General features: G+C 37.7%; 1 protein-coding gene across 2 annotated transcripts in view; it reads right to left on the bottom strand.

The window, feature by feature from the left end:
* Nucleotides 1-23,328, bottom strand: part of tyw1 (tRNA-yW synthesizing protein 1 homolog (S. cerevisiae)) — a 57,484-nt gene that overhangs the window by 27,459 nt on the left and 6,697 nt on the right. For both annotated transcript variants that reach the window (XM_086262289.1, XM_086262288.1), the window contains exons 7-12: nt 22,451-22,567; nt 14,415-14,547; nt 11,313-11,365; nt 11,076-11,194; nt 8,901-9,010; nt 1,875-2,052 (exon numbers count right to left, since the gene is read on the bottom strand). In XM_086262289.1, coding sequence (XP_086118415.1) covers nt 1,875-2,052; nt 8,901-9,010; nt 11,076-11,194; nt 11,313-11,365; nt 14,415-14,547; nt 22,451-22,567 — 710 coding nt within the window. The remainder of the gene's footprint in view (nt 1-1,874; nt 2,053-8,900; nt 9,011-11,075; nt 11,195-11,312; nt 11,366-14,414; nt 14,548-22,450; nt 22,568-23,328) is intronic.

Genomic DNA, 23,328 nt, shown 5'->3' with positions numbered 1-23,328 from the left:
TCTATAGATAATCAATAAACAAGGAGAATACTGAGCTGGAGCTGAGAAAGAAACTGTAAAAATAAAGAGTACCTATTATAAATATCAAGTAAGAAAAAAAAAAACTTATTTGGGTGAAACTGAACTTTGGTCATATAAGTAATCAGAAAAGAGTAATAGAGCAGAAAGTACCACATGAAGAACGTTTATAATACTGGTGAAAGAACAAAAAAACAAATAAAGCAAAAAACAAAAACACATTTCCCCTTGTTAAAAGAGCCGTGGAATAGATTCTCCAACCCAAAGTGCAACAGCTCATCTCCTATAAGATAGCTCTGGCAGACAGGATAAATGGCTGATGCCTGGTGTCCTTGCCTTTAACTTGCTCGATGACTATGTGATAAGCCTCTGACAGGCCAGTTAGCCACAATATTGGATATGTCAGTGTGTGTCGTGAAAACCGGTAAGTGGTTCTTGATAGAGAGGTCAATATCCTGTTCATTTCAAATGGCTCACGCAGCATTCATCCATTACAGTCTAGACTTATAGAAAGTGTCAACAGTATTCTGTGTACTAAATGGGAACACATACAATATTTTTTTCTTTTTTAAACAAGCAGCAGCATCTTCACTAAGAGTCTGTGTGGCTACAAAACCACTGAAAGATTAAAAGGCAATGATAAATTTAGTTTGTGCAGAAGTGGTAACTTTCCTCTTCGGAGTGAAGAATGACATAAAAATACAATAAAAATTTCTGTCTGCTGATCTAATCAAGAATTTAGCAGATTTATTCAACACTCATAGAATGGGCAATCGTGGCTCAAGAGTTGGCAGTTCGTCTTGTAATTGGAAGGTTGCTGGCTCGAGCCCCGGCTCCGACAGTCTCGGTTGTTGTGTCCTTGGGCAAGACACTTTAGCCGTTGCCTACTGGTGGTGGTCAGAGGGCCCGATGGCGCCAGTGTCCGGCAGCCTCGCCTCTGTCAGTGCGCTACAATGTATCTTGCCATCACCAGTGTGTGAATGACTGAATGTAGTGTAAAGTGCTTTGGGGTCCATAGGGACTAAGTAAAGCCCTATACAAACAGGGCATTTACCAGTTACCAACACTCAATTGGAAAACTTATTCTTGAATAAAACATGTCTGCAAACAAAGTAACCTTTGTGTTAGGTAACATTGTTAATAATACAACAGATGTGCACTTCAGCATGCTTTTTTGTAGCATGACAATATTGCCCTGACAAAACTTTTGGTACTTCGTCTTACACTTCACATTACACTGAGTGTGACTCACAAAAACTTTTCATGTTGATGCTTACAGTCCTTCCTGAATCTAAGGCACATTTCACTTACTACACTTAGTATCTAACTGTGTTTGTGGTGAAGCTGTAGTGAAAGAAACATTAATAAAAACAATCGAGACCTTGATTCTTATCGTGGTTAGGAATTTTTTAGTAGGGGAAAAAATGGGTTTGGAATCTACAGTATGTCTTACGGATTAACTACAGAGACCTCACCTTCATAAGGAAAGTCAGGAAATAATATATATGTTTACACACTCAGGCAAAGGTACCAACAATCAGCCATTATGGTTTAAATGTTTTTTTTTAATATAATTATAGAAAAGCGTTCAAATTATCCCAGTACATGCAAACATTTAAGGTTTTTAAAAATCCATCAATTTAATGAAGGTTAATTGAAATTATGTGCTGCTCAAAGCACTGAAAAATGGATTATCTTCCCCCCCCCCCGCCGACTAACTCTTTAATCTTCTTGTTAGGGTTAGGTAGGTTATTAAAGTATGAAAGCAGATCAAACTTATTTTAAGATTACTTTAATAGTAAGAACAAAAAGATCATGTAACACACAAAGAAGATATTTTTTCATTTTGCTTGTACCTGATTTCCTGGGGGAACTGCGCATTGGTTACCAAGAAACTGGAGATCTGATGGTGGTGGAGGAGGCGAATGAAGTTGTTGATTTCAGGATACATGATTGGTTCACCAACCAAGGACAGGGCGCAGTGCTTGACTGCTAGGCCCTCCTCATACCTGTCAGGCTTTACTCCAGGGACACCTAGCAGGAGAGACGTCAATGTCGGAGTAGATCATAGTTGTCAGACACAAAAAACAACTGTGTGAAGCAATAGACTGAGGTGAGGTTTTGAACTGAAGGCTGTTTTAGTGATTACCCATTGTAACAGGGCAGCCCTTAGCGGCTGGAAACACAGTGAGATGGACCAAGGCAAGTGTAGTGGAACAAAAAGTATTTATTTGCTATACAGCTCTCCTTACAACAATTAACTCGTCGAGCTTCTTCACAGCACAATCAACCCCTCTAATGACAACTGGCAGCCTTAAATATGTTCAGCTGTCACGGACTAAACCATTATTCCACTCTCAGGTAAATTATTAAATCCCAACCTTCCACCACAACACACTATATGTCAATTAGAATAAATAAATACATAAATAAATTTCACATTTTCATATTAATAAATAGTTCACACTTTAATTTTACACCAAACCCAATATTATAAAAACCCAGAAACCTCAAGCACAAAAAGATTCACCACACTCTCTTAACCCATGGTCTCTCCCGGAACCTTTAAATGGTGTCTGGACCCCTGGGGAAACATTTGCCCAAACACCTTGAAGAGGACACAGGCAAGAAAGGTGAGTAATCATTATCTTACAAACACTTATTTGCACCAGTTTTATTCCTAGATTTCACACACACACACACACACACACACACATTTGCATTAGTGTTCCTTACTGGTAAACTTTAATCACAATCTCAATCACCATTCTTCTCTCCTCACAGACAACCACCATATTCCTTGATGAGGAGCAGCTGTGCAGGATCTGAAACAAGGCTACCAACTGATTTTAAAATTCCCAATAAATAGTCAATAAATAATTAAACTTCTTGTGTGTAAATGTTTTACTGTGCAAATCCAGGCTTAAAGTGCAATGCTAAATAAAGTGCTTGATAAGGTGCTTTTAATAAAGTGAAAGGTGTGCTTAAAGTGCTATACAGATAATATAATATAAATAAATGTAGTAAGGGAGTCCTCTTCCTTACACCCATAACCAAAGAGTCACAAGAAATAGATGTGAAGATGAACAAGAGAGATCTAGGGCTTGACATATCTTCATTTCAACTCTTGATCCTAGGCTCTTAAACAGTTAATCCATTTCCTTCAAAGTGTTGCATAACAGAAGATCCATAGAATAAACTGCAAAAAATAACCACAGTAATGGTTTTAAACATTCACCCAATAGACAGTTGCTCATTTGGTGTTTTGAGAGCATGGTGGAGAGCATTTTATAATAGATGGATCTAAAAACCTCCCATTCATTTTTCAGCTGTGTTGAGATCTCGAAGGACACAAACCATGCTAAAAATCTATCTATCCATCCACCTATTCATCTAAAATTGAAATAAGAATGTTGATGAATGAAATCAAAAACACTGAAAAGAGCAGGAGAGATAATGTGAAGTATGTAGGTATATGAATGATTTAATCAGGCCAAGTTTGCTTTTGGGATTCCAGCCTGGAAATGGTATAAAGTATTAAAAGCAGTATGACACTGCAGGAATTTGTAATAAAGGGAATAAACAAACATGAAAATGGTATCAGAGAATATTCAAAGGGTTTAATGTGATATTTCTCAAGCCAGAACAGAAGACATTTTTAGACTAAATTCAGGAAATCTTACAGAAGATCTTGATATGAATCATGAATATATATATACACCGGTATATATATATTTTTAATAACTTGGTAGCTAGTAATGCAGAGAGCAAAAAAGAATCAGTATTTGTTGCTTTTAAACACTAATGTGTGTCTACACACACTTTTTTTTTTTTCAAGATCTTTGAAAGACAGAAGACTCTTCAGCAGATTTAGGAACTCTTAGTTGCTTCTGTCTCTTCATGTAGCCTCAGATTGACTTGATGATGCTGACATCAGGTCTAGGGGGGGCACCATCTGTTCTAGGACCTCTGGTTATTCTTGTTGCTGAGAATAGTTTTTATGAGTCTGGCTGTATGTCTGGAGTCAATGTTATGACACTGCACAGTATCATATGCGAAATTCCATTAAATTCTCACATAATTAGAGAATTATGTGGATCACTCAGATTATAAAAAGTGTATATATATATATATATGTATGTGTATATATATATATATATATATATATATATATCCATTTATATCTAGGGATGGGTATCGTTTAGGTTTTATCCGATACCGGTGCCAAATCGGTACTTTTGAAACGGTGCCGGTGCTTAAACGGTGCTCAAACCGGTGCTTAAAGAATGGAGAACACAAACTTTGTCCAAAAACCTCATGTTCAGCTGTTTTGTTTTGTTTTTTGTAAAAAGATAACAATGTTAGCCTTTTCTGCAGCTATGGGGCATATATGGTATCACTCTTGGCTGGAAGCAGTGCTTAAACAATGGAAAAAAAACACAAACTTTGTCCAAAATCCTCTCATGTTCAGCTGTTTCCCACTTTTTCTTTGGTCATTTTAGCCTTTTTGTCCAGGGTGAAGGGAGTATCTGCCATCAAACAAGAGGACAGCCGCATGTAGCTATGATGATGTTTGCTAGTTCACCTTACATGCATTAATGTAATAACGTGGTTAGCCTACTCAACGTAAATTACACTCGAACAACATTAAGCGACTCACGCAGAAAAGAACGGCTTCTGCTGCCATCATCATCCTCATCATTTCTGCTACACTGGCAGGGCTAGGGGCCAGGACTCTATTCTTCGGGTTTTTGGGGGATGTTGCTCCGGTCCGATAACAGGCAACCCACCCAACGTGCACAGTGTGAGGTCTCGCAGCAAGCTATCAAATACGGCGCATTTCTCGGCTTTTAAAAAAAACGCTATGCGTCGCCAGGTGTTTAATCGGATTCGAGGTGTTACCTCCTTTGACAATATCACAGTATCAGCTTAAAGCACTTGTTGCTGCTGAGTTTGCATCTTTTACTGTGAAGTACAGCCAGACTTTTGACCGCTTCGCCTTGGACATTTTTAATCTGTAGCTCTGCTCTAACTGAACGTACGTACCTGGCCCCGCCTACTATCCTGGGAAACGTAAAATGATTGGCTAGAAGTGTATCACAGCTCAGGAAAAAAAAAGCACCGAAATAAAGCACCGAAATGTGCGCTGCTTTTCGGTCTGGTTACTACCGTTTATGTCAGAACCGGTGCCATCATGGCACCGGACACCGGTACCCATCCCTATATATATATCTATATCTATATATCTATATATAGATCCATATATATCTATATATCTATCTCTATATCTCTATATCTCTATATGGATCTATCTTTATATCTCTATATATAAATAAATAAAAAGTGGCATTAGCATTACAATTTAATTTGGTTATCTTTGCAGGCTTCTTTTCTGAGTTCAATTTGTATAAGAGTTGAGTATACTGAAGACTTTGTCATGATACTGTCCACTCATATCAGTGCATCTGCACCTTTACATTATGAAAAGGGTACAGGTTAGTTCAGTATGCATGAATGAAGAAAGACATTTCATGTACTGAAAGTGCCATGCTGTTGTAACAGGGAATGACATTACAAGATATTTAATTAACGTGCTGACTTGTCTGCCAAAGTAAACTTCACCAAGCTTCTGTTGCACAGTGACATAAATAATTGTGTGAATTGTAACAAACTGCCTAGAGTGTAGAATTAAGTGGGACAGTTAGATAAATACTGAATACAGGATACGTATCACTAATAGTTTGGGGTTCATTATGCTTGGTAATGAAAATGATTGAGATTAGATACTCGTTTGCAACAGTATCTATATGAAAGTGCCCTCTTTGACTCCTGCAGTTGACACACAGCTTCACACAGCACTTGCAGATAGACAGTCACATAACCACTCCCCTCACTACTGGCTGAAGCAGTTGACATGAATTTTGAGAGGTCATCAAAGCTCCTACTTTAGAAACACTGAAGGATTAAACAGTTGTCACAAATGTTAACTTGCCTGGAGCATACGTAAATGTTAGACGCTTAATTATCGTCAATTACCCAATAGCCACTGACCTAGCCTCAGGGGGGTCATAAGCTAGTAGACTATGCAACTATGCATCCCATAACTGGGATGGTTGCATCAGGAAGTGTATCTGGTATAAAACCTTTGACAAATCAAAAGGTACTTTCAGAACAGCCTTTGTCAAACAGCCACATAAGCTTCCTGTTAAGTCATCATTAAGGTAACAACTAGCAGCTATGCTCATCCATAACGTTATAATTAACAGTGTTAATTTAACAGCACAGAACAAATATTCGTGTCATGCATAGGTTGAAGCTGAGAAGCCTACCAGGAAGGAACTAGACAGAAATTGTTGCAGCCTACCTTTCTATTTGATCAGCAATAAAGGTTTGGTGCAACGCAACCAGCAACAGCACTACCTCAGACAAGCTAAAATGTTGGTGTCTGTTTGGGTTTTTTTTTTTGGCACTATGTAAGGTAATCTTAAAATATCCCATTTACACACCTTATAGGTTTTTTGTTTTTTCCAAATGGTATTGAGTATTTTCCTGGGTACTGATATCAAGCTTGAGATTCTAGTATCATGGCAATCCTAATGCGTGAAGAACACAGATTTATTCCTAGATGCAGTCATCAAGACAACATTACAAAGAATACAAACAAACTCAACAAGCAGATCCCAGGGTAATAAGCTAACGTTTATGCTTTTAAACTACGAGTAATAGCTTTCATTATAAATCCATTATAAATTGTGCCTGACATTAAACTGCTACTTGAGACCTTTTATTCAGTAGCCCATCATGGAGTCAGAGCAGACACCAAGCTGCTTAATCACACTGAAGGTTTTGTGAGCCACTGTCTGGGGATTTCATTGTGCTAGAGAGAGTAAAATGTATCACTGTCAATTGTAAAAGAAGTTGAAGGCTGCATAATGTGGTCTTACAGTGCAACTGGAAAGATGATTATGGATGATGATGACAATAGAAGCTTGTGCCTTGCTTTAGTATGCCTCTAATTAGAATTGCAAAGTTGAAAATATACGTTTTCTATCATTTTACTGTAATGTCTTTTGTGAAATATTGGGGGGGTTAACTCTAAGAGAAATATGAAGGTGGCATTCAGGACAACCATTGGTATGCCATTGCTCTTTTGCAACCACATCAAGAAAAAATTATTAGATTTTCTATGATGATGTGCGTTATATATATCCTTAAACTCAGCTCTGAGAATCATATTAACTATAAAATAGCCCCTTTGAAGAAGATACGTCTCAGAAGTTTTTTGCATTTATATCATTTCACGAGCACAATGTCTGCAGTGTTTTATAATGGGATCAGCAGCAGCTTTGAGGTTAGAGAGGCAGCTCTCTGACCGTAAAGTTGCAGGATCAGGCCAGGCCTCAAGAATAGTTGGCTGGACCGAGGTCCTACATGCTGGCCTAGCAATCATGTGAATATTTTATTTATTAGCCATATAATATCATATTACATAATGCAGGTAAGTGTATGGTGTCAGTACTGACTTGTACATGAGCACGATAGAAAATAAGATGAAGAGTTTAACTGGAAAGATGCTGGTTTGGGCTTGATGGAAATGGTCTCTGCAAGTGTGTTTATGCTAACTAGAGTCACAACAGGCTGTACGGACAGAGTAACATCCAGTGTTGAGCAGAATGCAGTTTGGAATGGAATAATGTAAGACTGTATTTCTGTACCACAGCTGACACTCGAGAGCAAGAGTCTGAAAAACATTTGAAAACACTTTTGTCTTTAACAATATGGTAATGAATTTATCCGCATTTCTTTGAGCTTGTCACAAAACAAAACAGATGCAAACACATTCTTGACTATTAATTATTCACAATTGTTTTATCTAGAAAAATATAAAAACATTCATACATTTAGCTTCTCAAATTGTTATTTTATATCACTGTAAATCAAATGGCCCACACATACATGAAAAACTTAAGAAATCTTTTTGCTAGGCCTTTCCACTATATTTTGAATAATAAATAACTGTTTAACACAGACAATATAAAATATTCTTACATTTATGTGTAAGAACATTGCAGTATAAGCATTGTTTTATTCCTACAACTCATTAAGGAGTAACTTAGTCTGAACTCTAACCTAATTTTGCTGATTACCTTTAAATCCACGAGGAACAAAATATTTCTGAATTAGTTTGCCTTACTTAACGTCTGATAAATTTGTCACCACTATGTTTTGACAACATTTCTGAAAACCTCAAAGAAAATCTGCTTGGGGCATACACACAGGATCAGTAAATTCTGTTTGGACTGAGCTTTGAGTGGCCAGCCAGCCGTTCTCAGCCAAAGCTGGTAGCAGCCAGAGAAAAAGTCCCAAATGCCAGCAATGTTAGTACAAGCAGTAGAAGCATAGTCCAGAAAATGGGAGTACAAATAGGTTTAAATCTTTGATTTCCAATTACTAACTTAGATACCTCAAATGTTGATAAGTTTTAAGAAAATAAAGAGTGGAGTTGTTACAAACAGGAGGTGGAAATCAAAGATTGCATGCACTGTGTGTCTGTGGATCTGCGATTGAAAAGTGATTTATGAGCGAGGAAAGCAACAATGTGATGAAACAGCTCATCAGCCCCACAGATCATCAGCACTTGCATGTGAACTTTACTTCATTAAGTTTAAAAGAATTCATAAGTTCCAAGCTGAAGACCTTAAGGAGAAAAAGTGCAAAATGGCTTATTCTTGCACACTTTTGTGACTATGTTCATTTTAACAAAGATGATGAACACTTTCAAGCATAAGCATAAGTAAACAGACAAATAGCCAGACAGACATTTAGAAAAAACATGCATGTTGTTGTTCATGTTTGCATGTGTCACCTGCTCAAAGCCTAACCTCTGAATTGTCGAATCATGTTCTGGTGCTTTTCCAGGGCATCCTCCAAGATTTTCTCTGCAGGATCCATTTTCCAGCGCCATTCAGTGCCGACAGGGTTGGTATGATGTCTGTTAGTGGAGCACAAACATGAATAAATAGGAACTAACAGCAGTCAAGATGTAACTGCTTCAGCAAGCACCAACCAAATGTAGCAATACAGCAAACTAAATATTAATCAAAGAGCAACCACTGTAGCCTTAGAGATGGTATTACCTTCTTTGGAGACATGCTTCTGGAGCATAAAAGGGAAAATGAACACTGCTTGTGGCTACAAATGGAATAAATGGCCTAAACAAACTGTAAATATGGGCTCCAAACCAGCTTCAGTACAAACAAAGGACATTACACCTCATCGGTGGTATTACTCCATGGTAATTCTGATTTAGAAAGTCCAAGACTATTAGACCGTTTGTTCAACACAAACATCACTTAAAAAGTTAAAGACATATTTCACTAGAATAAAAGGAGCATTTAACGAGGTGCCAAATGCTAAGACTCAAGTTATTTACTCACAGATTGAAAGTGAATTATGTGGGCGTGTGTATTATCACCCTATAAAAACATATTAAGTGAAAGAATGCATGCTCTCCCTTTGGGTGTTAATAACACGTTCCAACTATCCAAGTGTGATGTCTATGTGCAACACCAAATCCTGGGGCATCACAAATTTCTGTCAGATAAGTATGCACACTCTAACGTGACATATACTGATGGCGTCCATGAAAATCTTGATCCACCTGTTGCCACAAAGAGGTGGATGGTGGGGGCAGCAAGGAACAAAGCAACTGTGCCCCGAAATTGCTTATTTCCTGTCATCCCACATAGCTGTAGTAAGGGAGACGGGCAGATCTGTGTTGACAGGGCAGCAGTTCACCACAGCACATTCTGACAGCGACCTTTCAGTGCTCAACACAGTCGCCTTTTCAAATGGAACTTGAAGTTGGTAAAAGGCCCAATCTCTCACTAATGCCATGATGAATCAGTGTCCACATTTAGGCCTTGCAGCTATGCAGACCATTATCCATCTGCACATAAAACATGAACTTCTATGGAACAGCGAGATCATCAACAGTGACTGGACTAAACCCTAAATGGGTTTGGTTTAAAAAAAACAAAAAACCCTACAAGTTAGTAACCAAACAGGCTAAAACTAGTTAATATATAGCAAAATAAAAACACTCCTAAAAACAGGAAAACACATGTTGGAGTTATACCTTATATACAGTTGTGTAGCAATGGACAGTTAAAGTGATGGGAATAGGGCTGTTCGATATAACGATATATATCGGATGACGATATAAAAACGTCTATCGTTTCATTTTACGCTATTGTTTGTTTCGTGGTGTCGCAAAATAAACTGTTTACGGCAATATTTTTTCATCGTTTTGATGGTCACTGTATATTAATTTCTTAAAGTTCTCTCTTTCTCTTACATTTAATATAACCACACTACAGACGGACAAGCGCCGTTTTTAATGCGTTGTCGTTAGCAACAACGACGGTAACAGCATCGCGTGTCCGCTTGTTTATGTTCCACATAAACCTTTCACAATAAAGCTCAAGATCCTGTTGAGACTTTTCAAAATAATCGCGTGAAAGAGCAGATTATTTACAGATGAGAATTAAAAAAAGAGCCGCCAGGTGCTAAAAAATAAACCTTAGACTCAAACGTTAGAACAGGCTTTTCCCCACAGCACGCCGTGTAATAAATACTCACAAAGAAAACGGCGGCCTTTACAACTTATGTCTAAAAATGTATAGTTTCATGCATCGGTTAAAACACTCGACTCCAGCTACATGACGCGCAGCTGGAAACACTTCACGCAAGTGGAGCTGCCCGAGATTCACAGAATTTACAGAAAATGTTATATTTTTGTGATTCATATGGTTATCGGGACGATAAAATTCTTATATCGGGATATGAGATTTTGGTCATATTGCACAGCCCTAGATGGGAAGCATAAAGCCTGTACCCAGAAGGACTAGCATCTTAATTAAATCACAGTATAAATAAGACATGTACTCTACTAGGGTATTAATATTGATAGGCTGAAAGATTAACTTTTATTTGGATCACTTAAGATTCTCCTTAATGATGTCAAACTAAAAGAGAAGAAGTTGAGAAGCACATACCTCCAGCAGAAGACACACTTGTTAGCACATGCGAGGCTGGGGGTAGTCTCCATGCACCGGTGGGACTCAATACCGTAGAAAGTGTGCTTGTAACAACCTCCCCTTCCTCTCAACATAGACTAAAATAAATAAATGAATTACAATTCATGCATTCAGTTTGTCAAAGCTGTAATAGAAATTTGAGATAATTTAAAGGAAGTGTTTTAATGGTTTATTTAAAAGGGTTGATTTCGTTACCTTAGTCCATCGACAAAGCTTCACTCCTGAGTGACTCCCAATCAGTTTATATCCTTCACAAAAAGGTAAAAACACAACGTGTTATAAATACGGCATCAAATCAGTGAAACACTTCACAATGCAGAACTGCACAAGTCAAATTAAGCTGAAAGAAACATGGACAATATACTTTTTATAGCTTTACTTCAGTAAAGCCTTTCAACATTCACAAAGTCTGATTTTTTAATGGCCCCATGCTAACAGCCACTGAACATATCCAGCAAAGTGTCTACTGGCAGCTTGAAGCCATGTCATTGGGAGAAAGGAGAGAATGTTTCAGATTCCCTTTTTGCACAAAAAGGTCTGTGAGGAAAGTGTTTCAAATGCCCCTGAGGTGGGCCTCTCTATCCCTTTTAACACCATGGCCTCAAACCACTATGAACAGCCGGATGTGGATTTCTCCTCATTCTCCCTCATTAAAAAAAATTGAAAAGAAAAAAATCCGTCCCGCTCTATAATATCTGTCAGATGGAATCCTTTTATCCTCATGACTTGACGCATTCATGAAATCCCAGGAAAAAACACAAACAAACAAAAAAACGTGATAGATTAAAGAAGAAGGGCTGCCTTTCCTTTTCAAAATCATTTAAAATAGCTTTCTAGTAAGTACAGCAGTACAAAGCCACACAAAGAATGTAGGCAGCAAGTTTAAAAAACAAAGCCTCCTATTTTGGAAGCTTGTGTGTGTTGTAGCTGCTATTAAAACCTTCATGAAATATCTAAAACACAAAAACACAGCAGGACATCTGTACCGGGGTGTGTTTGTGCTCGAACTGCTCCCACAGATCTCAGGTTTGATGCAAGATTAGTCAAATACAAAATGTTCCTCATCAAGGCTGTTTGTGGGTATATTTGCAGGAAAGGCTGAATGAATGAAATACACTTTTTTGATTTTTACACTTCAATGTAACAGCTTACCACTGAATCATCTTTTCACAAGTAACAAAAAAAACTGAGTGCAGGTCTACAAGACTCTGGACAACACAGTACTGAATCGGACCTGCTATTAGTGACTTTAACAAGAACAATGATTATCTTTGTGTTTGTGTGTCTCCATGCACTGTATATAAAAGATGGACATGTCTTCTGAATATGAAAAATGAAGTGATGCCATGTGTGCAGCGTCTCTCAGTTCTTCCGGTGAGAGCCTCCCCTCGCCATCATGTCAGGTTTAAAACACAAGATGACGACAATGAATATGCTCAATTCACATTAGACTTCACAAACCAACAGTTGATGTCACTGAGAATGTGTCCGTCTTTTTAATACACTCTATGATAACTGCACCATTTCAGAGAAACAGCATCGGAGAATATGAAAATTATAAAAACAGTTTACACTCATGTGATACTCTGTCTTTCACTCTTGAGCTGCTTGAGGGGAATGAAAGGAGCAGGGAGACAATGTCCTAACTGGTCTTCCACCAAGTAATGAAAGAGACGACTGCCAATTTACATATTAGAGTGACAATTTAAGCACAAAGATACCACAGATATCACCCCCACAACAGGTTTCACACTCTTGACTTTGTGCTTTTCTTGTCTGAACCAAACAGGAAAGCTTTACCTGGTGTGTGGCACAAAGAAGAAGCCAAACTCTGTGTGTTGCACACTACCGGAACTGACTGAAAGTGACATTGGTAAGCTACTTTAATAATTAATAATAATTTACTAATTAACCTCTACCTTCTAGTTATGACTTTCCCTGTCACTATTTTCTTGAAATAGGTTTCTCTTGAACCTCGCTGATGGAAAACTATTTTGCACACTGTGCAGCACTGTGTTAAAACTTTTTTGGACAATGCACAAGAGCAGTATGTGACACTGGCATCCAATCCATGCCAGGAAAAGACTATACAGGAAACATATCCTTCCAAGGCTGAAAACCATGAAGACAATGCCAAAACTTTCATCCTTCCTTCTAAATAAAACAAACTGCCCTCCAGGACTAATTGTTGCCAACATAAACACCACGAAATAGGTCAACATTTGGTCAAATGAAGTGAAGTCCTGTGTTCAGTGTCCTATTTATAGAGTGTTGTGTAAGCTAACTGTGGGGGGTATTGGCTGAAAATGACTGCTGGCTTGTGTTTTAATAGTGGGATAGTAGAAGAGTAGAATAGTAAAATCCAGACCTAATGAGTAAAAAAAAAAAAAAAAAATCAGCACATGGTGCACAGTGGAAAAAAATAGCAACAATATAAATAGTGATGGATTCACAGACCTTTTAAACAGAATATTTTGATGTTATTTCTACTAGATAATGTTAAACCTTAATACAACAGTCCAATTTTCAAATAGCCTCAGTTAAAACAGACACTAGTTATACATTCATATTATTATTTAGACATTAAGTTAACATTAGATTAACATTTTAAGCTAATCTTTAGTCCTGAACTTACTATCTTAAACAAGCAAGAACTGAAATGCACTGCACCCACCCACAGTTTCCATGTTGAACCTTTAAATAACAGCTCATCAGCAAGGTTAAAACGTAATGAAATTTCAGCAACTGATTAACCCAAATATACTCCAATGGTTTCAACTAATTTCTTCTTTCTGCATAGTACGCCAGAGCAATAAGCACTGATAGCCATTAAATACTTAATGAATTGCAAAAATACATCTTTAGCCATATGAGTTACATTAAATTGTTATGCAAATACCTTTTAGTACCACATAAATTTAAAAAAATGGCATAACTAACAATCTATGTTTAAAGTGAAAAAAACTTTGCTGCCCTCTGTGGAAAGATGAAGGTTAAATATATGCTGAGAGCAGCTGGTGCACTCTGTCTGTAATGAGATTTCTTTGGTTTACAATGCAAAGCAATGCAGCTAGATAACATGCATATATTATTCGCAGTCACAAGTGACACCCACCAGATGTTCCTTTAGAAAGCGATATATAATTTTACAAATACACCTTGAAGAACCATAAAACTACCACTGACTGAGTCAGTAAGCTATCAGTGCTGGTAACTTGGCATTTTTGGTTTCTAATTTGCTTTTGTGACTTCTCTTTTGCTAATCCTCAATTTTTTTTCTGAATCCTCTTTCCTCACCTTGCTTTGTCAGTGCTTCTCTGAGGGCAGGGGTGATCATCTCCCTTCTTTCCCCTTCGTCTTCAATCTTCTGCACTCCGTTTAATTTGGATAGCTTCACCATCTGGCCGTCTCTTTGACTCTCCTCTTTGCTCTGAGGCAGAAACAAAACTTTCAGTCTATTATGGTCTACAGCCATATAAACATTTATATCTATACTAGGTAACAAAAGGAAACAGCTGGAGAGACATTTTGCAACTAATCAGGTTAACCGGCAACAAGTCCGTAACATCACAGAGTACAAAAAGAGCATCTTAGCGAGACGGGGTTTCTCAGAAGTAAAGATGGGCACAGGTTCTGCAAAAAAGGGGATCTAGATCTGCAAAAGATGACAATGTTTATTAATATTAAATTGTGAAAACTGAATGCAATGCTGTAGATGAGCCATCATCAAAAGATTCAGAGAAAAAGACATAATTAAATGATGTCTTATTTATAGTATTTGAAAAAGTTTTTCTGTTATGTTCTGTTGTGTGTGTAAAGAACAAAGTAAAGGCCACATAAATTGAGCATTTTGTTGTAAAGATGATCACGTCAATCCAGCTATGTATATATGTATATATATTTGTTTTGACAAGCAGAATAAATACATTAAGGAATCATTTACACACTTGCAAAAAACCATAAAGACATTACAAATCCAACATTTCCTCTTCAACCTGCCTATTAATTGCATCTATCATTACAATACATATGTATGTGGTCCATATTTAGAAACTGCGAGCGAAAAATACTTTGGCGTCTTTTCATTTTCCCTGCTTTGTGAAAATTAATAAGTTGGGGTTTTTTTTGCTTTCAAATGACCATCACAGGCTGCTTAAAAAGATGGACACTGCTGCAGACATCAACTGTTGTCTAAGAAAGTTGACTTTTGAAAACATGTCCAGGATCCATTTGGAAAAGTGATGACCAACTTTTATACAGCTCTCTGTATCACAACAGCTATTTTTTTTCTTTTTGCTGCATCATCATCAACATCTTATTTCATGCCAGGATTATAATACTGCAATGCAGTGATTTTGTGTATAATGCTAAATATCTTAGATATATTCTGTGGACAAATACAACAAGATTGATTAAATCCTGCAAGAAAACTTTGCCTGGGGACAGAGAAACAGGTGTTACTTTTCAGAAAGACGTGATGGATGACCAGCCTTTAACATTAACCATGGTAAATGACAGCTTCACCCAATTACTGCACCTTTGCCACTTCTTCAGTTTGTCTATAGGGATCTATATGTCACCCTGTCAGCACACTAGGGCCCTTTAGGTGCTAATACAGTGTCAGCAAATGCTGATAAATGTTCAACACACTTGTATTCTTCAAGAATGTAGATAGTTCACAGATTCCTTTGTAGCTCACCGTATGGTACTAACCCCCGTAGAACTGTGTGAAAAATACTTGTTAACATTGCACAAACCGTTACTGCAAATCAATGAGATTCTTATAGAGTCCATTTTAATCTTTCCTCTCTTATCTCTGGAGTCAGTAGTCTTGAGAACATTTGTACTCTCTCTTACTTGCAAATTTGCAAAAACTTTGATCCCGCAGTAGCAGATTTCTTGGTTAAATGGCTCTAAATAAATGAAAATATTGCGCTATACCCAGTGGAAATTTAATTAAGTCCAGTACTCACTCCCCTTTTAACCCATATATTTGCTTCTTGCAAGTGTAAAAGGAAAGATCATGCTCTTTAAATGCTAAATGTTTTACTCATTTACACCAGTTTGTCTCTAAATATGTCTGCTGCTTGGTGCTGAGCAGATAGAATACAGTGGGCTTCCACAGGATATAGCTAATTACTGCAGGCAAGTTTTCACCTCATGATAGTAAAACATCATTTGCATCAGGGCTAGAAATTATTGGTCAACTGCTATTTCCAATGTGGATTGTTACATGTGCTTCAGTGCACCAGCTTTTCTTTCTCAGTCATCCTGAGTAACCTGCTATCCAATTTATCTCCAGTGCTGACTGGCAGCAGAAGGCTCACCTGCACTCATATGAGGCCTGAGAGTGGTTGTCAGGCTGATTCCTTCTCACGCTCCCTCACCTCCATCAGCACTTGCACTATTCCTCACATTTATTATAGGCTGAGTTGGGAATACCGGCATTCCAGATTTCAGGTTTGTTTTTTGTAGTCTAGTTTACTAACAGTCTAGTTTGGGGAGAAGCCTGAATATGACAGTCTATTGTGTCTGATTCATGATCTTCTTTCTCTTTTGTTTGGTGTTGTTGGTGCTACCATTTCCCTTATTCGGGTCTGTTCATTGGAAGTAATTATATTCCAGTATTAAAAGCTTGTGAAACTATGTTTTGAGCATCTTTGAGCAATAGATTTAGAAATTGTAACATATTACCGTCCAACCCTCTTCAAGGCCTCGGTAGCTCCCAGCATGCACGTCCATGCCTTGGTGCTTCCCAGCCAAGTAGCTACCCCAGTATGTAACAGTAACACAAATTAACTGTTAAACTTAGAGTCTGTGAGAATTTTGCTTCTGTTCTTTGTTTTAACGTAGTTGCAATTAATGTCCTTGGGTGTGGATAAGAAATTATGAGGTCTGTTCTTTGTGAAACTCTTCAGTAAGTTTCTTGTTGCAAGCCTAGAAAATATTTTAATAACTATCTGATCAACTGGAAAAGAAACAAGACAAAGTCAACTTTTCCACAGTCTGTGAGCAGTTGGTTAAATGATAATTGCCTCAATATTAATTCTGAATATAATTTTTGCCAGAATTGAGCAGCTGCTAATCCGTTTTAGTCTCCTAAAGCCTTTGTTAAAAAACAGAGAGCAAGCTTCTCTCTAAATATACTGCCAATTTTATTTGTGAACCTATGCTTCAGGTGTTCACAGTCATCTGTGTAAAATAGCACTCTTTTAACTTAAAACTGGAAGAATGCAAGCCCTTGTAGCTATCTAGTAGCACTATTTGCTCTGTGCATTTCCTCAACAATCATAGCCCCAAATACAGAGGAGGTTTCTCACACCTGACAGCAGCAGTGGTCCCCTAGAGCTCAGTTTTGATAGTAGATGCTGTGAACAAGGAAGCCACGCTGCTTTGTCAGAATACTGTCACATTTCTTTCTTAGATGGAAAAAAGATGGTGCTTGATGATATTTTTACGCGTCATTTAGATCACTGCAAAATGTGTGGGTTGCATGTTTTACTCTGAGTGACTTAAAGCGATGATCTATTCTATTATAGGTGACGTTAAGCTATGATCTATTCCAGTAATAAAGACAGGAGTACAAAAACAACCATACACTGTAAATCAGGGCGAGCAACAGCCATCCAGTGTTTCAATCATCGTGTGAATGGGCCTCAAGTCATTCTTAAAGTTCACCAAAAATCTAAACTGGGAGTGAAAACATGTACAGCCTACAATTTAACACTCAAGATTGGATAAGACTAGTTTGCCACTCAGCCGGCCCAAATGTCCACCTTCACTTAATGCATCTGTGACTCGTACAGTTCTGATAGCATACACAGCACGTAGCCAACGGTGAAACAATCTGTCCCTATGGTGTTTTCATGCAGCCTTGAAAATTTATCTGGCCCTAGTCTCTGGATCCCACTGATTGGCTTTCAGCCTTGACACCCAGTCATGCTTGGGCCAATCTGGGCTAACAGAAATGGGACATCTCACAGCATCGTGTTGTGCACGGGAACCATGACACAACATGGTGCTGTTGCAGATGAATGATGCAATAATACTTCACTGATTGAGTAGCACATGTGAATAAGGGAAAAACATAAAAGTACGGGAGGCAAAAAAAGCCCAAACCATGAACAAGTAGAAAATAAGAAAGACAAACACTCTAAGCTGGCAAAATGAATTCAATATTTTAAAGCTTAACCTTATTATCCAAATATTTTAATATATGTGAATAAGAGAAGCTATTTGTTACCAGTGTTTGCTCCGGCTCCAAAAGAGGATTGCACACCAAGAAAATTAGTCTATAGGTGCACTACTCTCTATACTGTAAAACAATAAAATAACAGTATTTGCCATTATTTTGTGCTTATAACAAGTGTAGTCATATTGTAACAGATATGTTGATGGAACAGCATAAATTCTAAATTTCGAATATTTTTTTTTCTACATTTCTGTTTCTAAAACAGTTAGCAGACATTAAAACTTAACAAAAAAATGTGATGATTTATAAAAAATAAAAATAAAAAATAATAACAATAATAATGATAAAAATTAAAATTAAAAAGGCCTGCAGATGAATCAAAACTCCCCTGCACCCCTAAGAGCTCAAAATTGTTGTTTTCACTATGTAATCTGCCTGAGGACTTTTAACTAGGGTGCATTTTGCACACAGGAGGTTTAATAAAGCCAGTCCAGTCCAGAATCTGAACATGTTAATTTATGCCAATCAATGTTTCTGAAAATATAGAATATACCTTAGTAGTAGTTATACTGGCATCTTATGTGTGCTTTTTTCCTTTGGCTAGTGAGCTGAAAACATAAAAACGGAGCCAAAATTGCTGCGTGCCAGCTCAGGTTAATGATGCGTTTTACACTAACTCCTAACTGGCAACAGTCCCACAACATAAAATCGACCACTCTGGCAGAAATGGAAGACTCTTATGACAAAGTTTAGATGCCAATACTATAAACAATTGTACAAAATCAATTTAGGACAACAATGCAAAATGAATTTTGCAGGCACTTGCTAGAATAAAAATGGAACTACAGCCAAAGACTGATATAGATTAAGGCCACAGCCAATCACAGCCTGTCCATCACTGAAGGAAAAAAACAAAACATGTATTCATGAAATGTTTAGCAGTGATCAAGTCATCCTGATTCCATCTGGGATACAAGCCACATGGACACCAGTACAGACAAATCCTTCCAGTTTCAGTTTTTATCAGTCAATAAATGCAAACTTATATTTACTCTTACTGAGCACTCAAAGCTCATTTCACACTACAAGCCAAACTTACCAATTCACACAGTGTTTTATTAGTTTCAAGAAATATTTGGTGTCTTTAAACACCTTTTACCTCCCATGCACACATTCATAGGTCAGTCGATGCATCTAAGGGGTAATGTGTGGTTTAGTATCTTGCACAGGGGCACCTACATCAACTTAATGGCAAAAAAAAGAGAAAGACAGGTTGGGCGAGGTAACCTACTTATCCAAGCACGAGGTGATTTGTGCGTGAATTATTCAGCTACTGACACTACACCATAATTGTAAACTAAAAACGAACAGGAGACTGATGTTTATTTCAGTGTAATGGGGTAGAGAGCATTAAATGCCACAAGGAAACTTGTGAAATCAGCGTGGGATATAAAACCTGTAAAAAAAAAAAAAATGAATTGAAAAAAAAAAAATCCTCCCTTTCATCATTGTAATGGTATTTGTAAATCTGGTCCTCTTACAGTATTACAGATGTCAAATTTAAAGAAAATGTAATGTTTTACTGAAAATCACCATAAAGAGCCAGAATTAAGCCTGAAGAGTGTAACAAGCCCCACAGATACAGCATTTTCTAGTCACAGTTTGATTACACACAGAGTATTCAGCTTGGCTAAATACCTGCTGTCTCTTGACAATATTAATGCTCAAACTAATTACATCTTACACTGCTCGCTCTGTGTGAACAAATTATGCAAAAGCAACATAAATTTGTTACTACAGGAATCCAAGTCATCTCTGGCATCCACGTGTGATGGCACAAATCATCCCAGAGCAGTTACAATTAAATCTTACATGACAGGTTAGGAATAAAGATGACTGCCTTGGGTATCATAAACAAATAGTCTATGGGTATATCTTTGGGGAAAAGGATAACAGCAGCTTGATCATAAAAATTACATGAAAACACCTCATGAATTAAAAAAGAAAAAAGAAAAGAAGTCTGACTCTTCTTACTGTGGAGGGCATAACTGAAGAGTACTGATCAACCCAGACTCCTCAAGTCATAAACTAATGTCTCTTTAACTTCCCAGCTGTGCTGTATAAACACATTTGTGCTGTCCTTACAACGTAGTCCGTCCTAACCTCCAAGAGCGTCTAGACTGTAATATTACTGTCACACAGGAAGAGATGAGCCTGGGAGAGCATGGACAGCACAAAGCATTTTGCATTCAGTGCATTAAGTCTCCTATGAACCGCAGTCAAATGAAGCATAATATTCAGTAACCCAAAGGAGCACATACAGCGAAAATAATAATTTCACATCTATCAAAACACAACAGAATAAAATACTTGTGTGCATCTTCAGGACAGGAGCTGCCTCCACACTAAAAGTTTTCTGGATGTAAAGTCGACCGAGACAGAAGTTTGTGTTTTGACTGTGGCAACATTAGTAAATAATTCTGTGAATGTCTTTTTATGATGTAACATTTCTGGTGAAAGAAGCTTAAAGTAGAGTGTGATCACTTCAAAATGTCAAATACTATAAAGTAACAGTAAATGCATGGCACAGTAGTGCCGTGGTTAGCACCACGTATTAGAGCAAGAATGTTCAAGTTACCAATTAGTCGCCTGCCGCTATACCCAGGATGGAGGACCGATTTGCACATCAGGACTGCTACAGATCTTTACAACACTTTAAACACACAGCTCTGCTGTTAAAGCGATGAATGTATATTGTCTGCAAGTGACAGTCTATGGCTGTCTGTGTTTCTGTGTTAGCCCTGTGATGGACTGCTGATTTGTCCATCATTTACCTCAATTCTGTCCCAGTCCCCCTGTGACCCCTCACTTCAATTAATAAAATGGATGTATAGCAATGATACAGTCACAACAACTATCATTATCGATTTAAAATAACAATAATAATGATACTTTCAGTTGCTCCCTTTTTGACAAAGAGCTGCCACATCAAGTTGCCAAATCATGTTGGATTTGATTTGGCAATTTATTTGAAGTTTTTTTTTTTTTTTAGCATTTCAGCTGAAATTTCCCTTATTTTAAGTTTTTACACTGGATGCCCTTCCTGATGTAACCCCAAAGGACTTTGGTGTAGTGTGAATGGGCACAAGCGGTGAAACTGAAATTATAGTTAAAAGTTCAAAATCTATGCACTCATTCACATTTTCTAAAGTGGGCCTACACTATGGAAAATTCCTGTACTGATACTAATCTATCTTGTGTTGTTGTTGTGTATTATGAATTTCATCTTTATCTGCCAACAAGCAGACTGAAGTCCAAAAAGGCTCATTTCTGCAGTGCATCAGTGCTTCCTGAACTGAGTACAGAGGTTTTGAGGTAAAGCATACTAACAAAAATGTCACGATGTACATAAAAAAAATAAGAGATTTATATCATTTGGCATTATTCATGATTAAAATCAATAAAAATGAAAATCTGCAATTGAATGAAGTAATTTCTCTTTTCTTGAATTTCCAATTTCTTCCATTTTTTTGAATGAAACTAATGAGCAGCTTACACTAATCTGCTACATTCAAAGTGGTACATTACAGGGTACTCGTCTGTCCACTTTATATAAGCTGTCATAGATCTTTATAGGACAGCCTATAACAGCAGAGTGATAATGTCTCTTCTTTTTCAATTTTTTCTTGAGTCACTCATCTCTCGCAAGTCTGTGGAGTGGGCGTCCTAACTATTACGCAAGCCTCCACTCCTCGTCTGTCGGGGTCTGGTGTCTATCAAACCATCTGCCATTTCTCCTTTAATGATACCACTCTTATCTCTTTACTGAACGCACTTACACTGGATGAAGGTGGTGGGAGCTTAATGCCACAGTGATGCCTGCTTGCAGACCTTGAAATGGAAATGCTGAAAATAGAGCTGCTGGATGATGACATTGGAGTGACAGTTTAAAATGACTCAAGAATAACAAAACTGCAGGTTTATGAGGGGAATTGCTAAGTACTGTATACACAACTCATATTTACAAGTACGAATACTAAGCTCTGCTTAGTTCTAAGGGTTTCTGCTGTCAATGTGTGAAATAACACGAGCATATGTATTGCAAAAAGTGGTGCTAACATGTTGGCGGAGGAAGCCTGACCTTTGCTTTCTTAACGCTGTTCATAATATTTCCCAGATCCTCCACGTCGAGCACCGTTTTTTTCTCATCTGGCAGACCGGACTCATCTTCATCACTGCTGGATTCCACTAGATCATCCTGGGGAAAAAATGAAAGAAGAAATAAAGAAGCACAAAAAGTGGTTAAAAAACAAGGTCAAAATGGAAAGTCGGGGACACGGTGATAAAGATGAATGGCATTTAGTAAAGAAAGGCTCACATATGGTCCAATCCGTAACAAATTTAAAAAAAAAAAGAAGTTGTGATTGAGTGAGTGTGCTGATGTGGAACACATTTATTGAACATCGTTATGTCCTCCTGGGCTGCCTGATTAAATAAGAAAACTATGTATGCGTTTATGGCATTTCAGCAGATTTATCACGACACATGGCCGACATGTGCAGCAGGAGAATAAAATGCATGAGTGGTACAGCGGGTACATAAATCACCACGATGGTCCCCTCGCCACAGTTCTCAGCTCCTCTCGGTTCCGGCTGAATGTCACCTCTGCTGAGTGTTGCAGACAGAGGGGAGGAAGTCTCAGCTAGAGTTGGCTCTGAGGTCCCCGCTACCATGACAACTGATCATCTGTGTGTGCTGTGATGCATATGAAGGCTGTGTGCGCATGTGTGTACATAAAATGTCTTTTTGTACTTGTGAAATGTGTAATTTTAGAGAGCGGTGGGGGGGGAAAAAAAGTGCTATTTTCATATTTTCACATGATAGACCGGTGTTAAGTGAAATACAACAATTTTCATGCAGAACATTAAATAACGCCACGCTGCACCTGAAAGTGCACATCGCTGCTACTAAATAAGGACCTAATAAGCCAAGTATAACACTCCTGAGAAATTCAGGCGT

Source organism: Aulonocara sp. 'chitande type north' Nkhata Bay, linkage group LG14, assembly GCF_057382095.1.
Source record: "Aulonocara sp. 'chitande type north' Nkhata Bay isolate Kocher_YH1m ecotype deep benthic linkage group LG14, A_spYH_male_GT1.1, whole genome shotgun sequence".
NCBI classification, from domain to species: Eukaryota; Metazoa; Chordata; class Actinopteri; order Cichliformes; family Cichlidae; genus Aulonocara; species Aulonocara sp. 'chitande type north' Nkhata Bay.
Note: the sequence above shows the minus strand (reverse complement) of the source record. Positions and strands in the feature narration are given on the sequence as shown.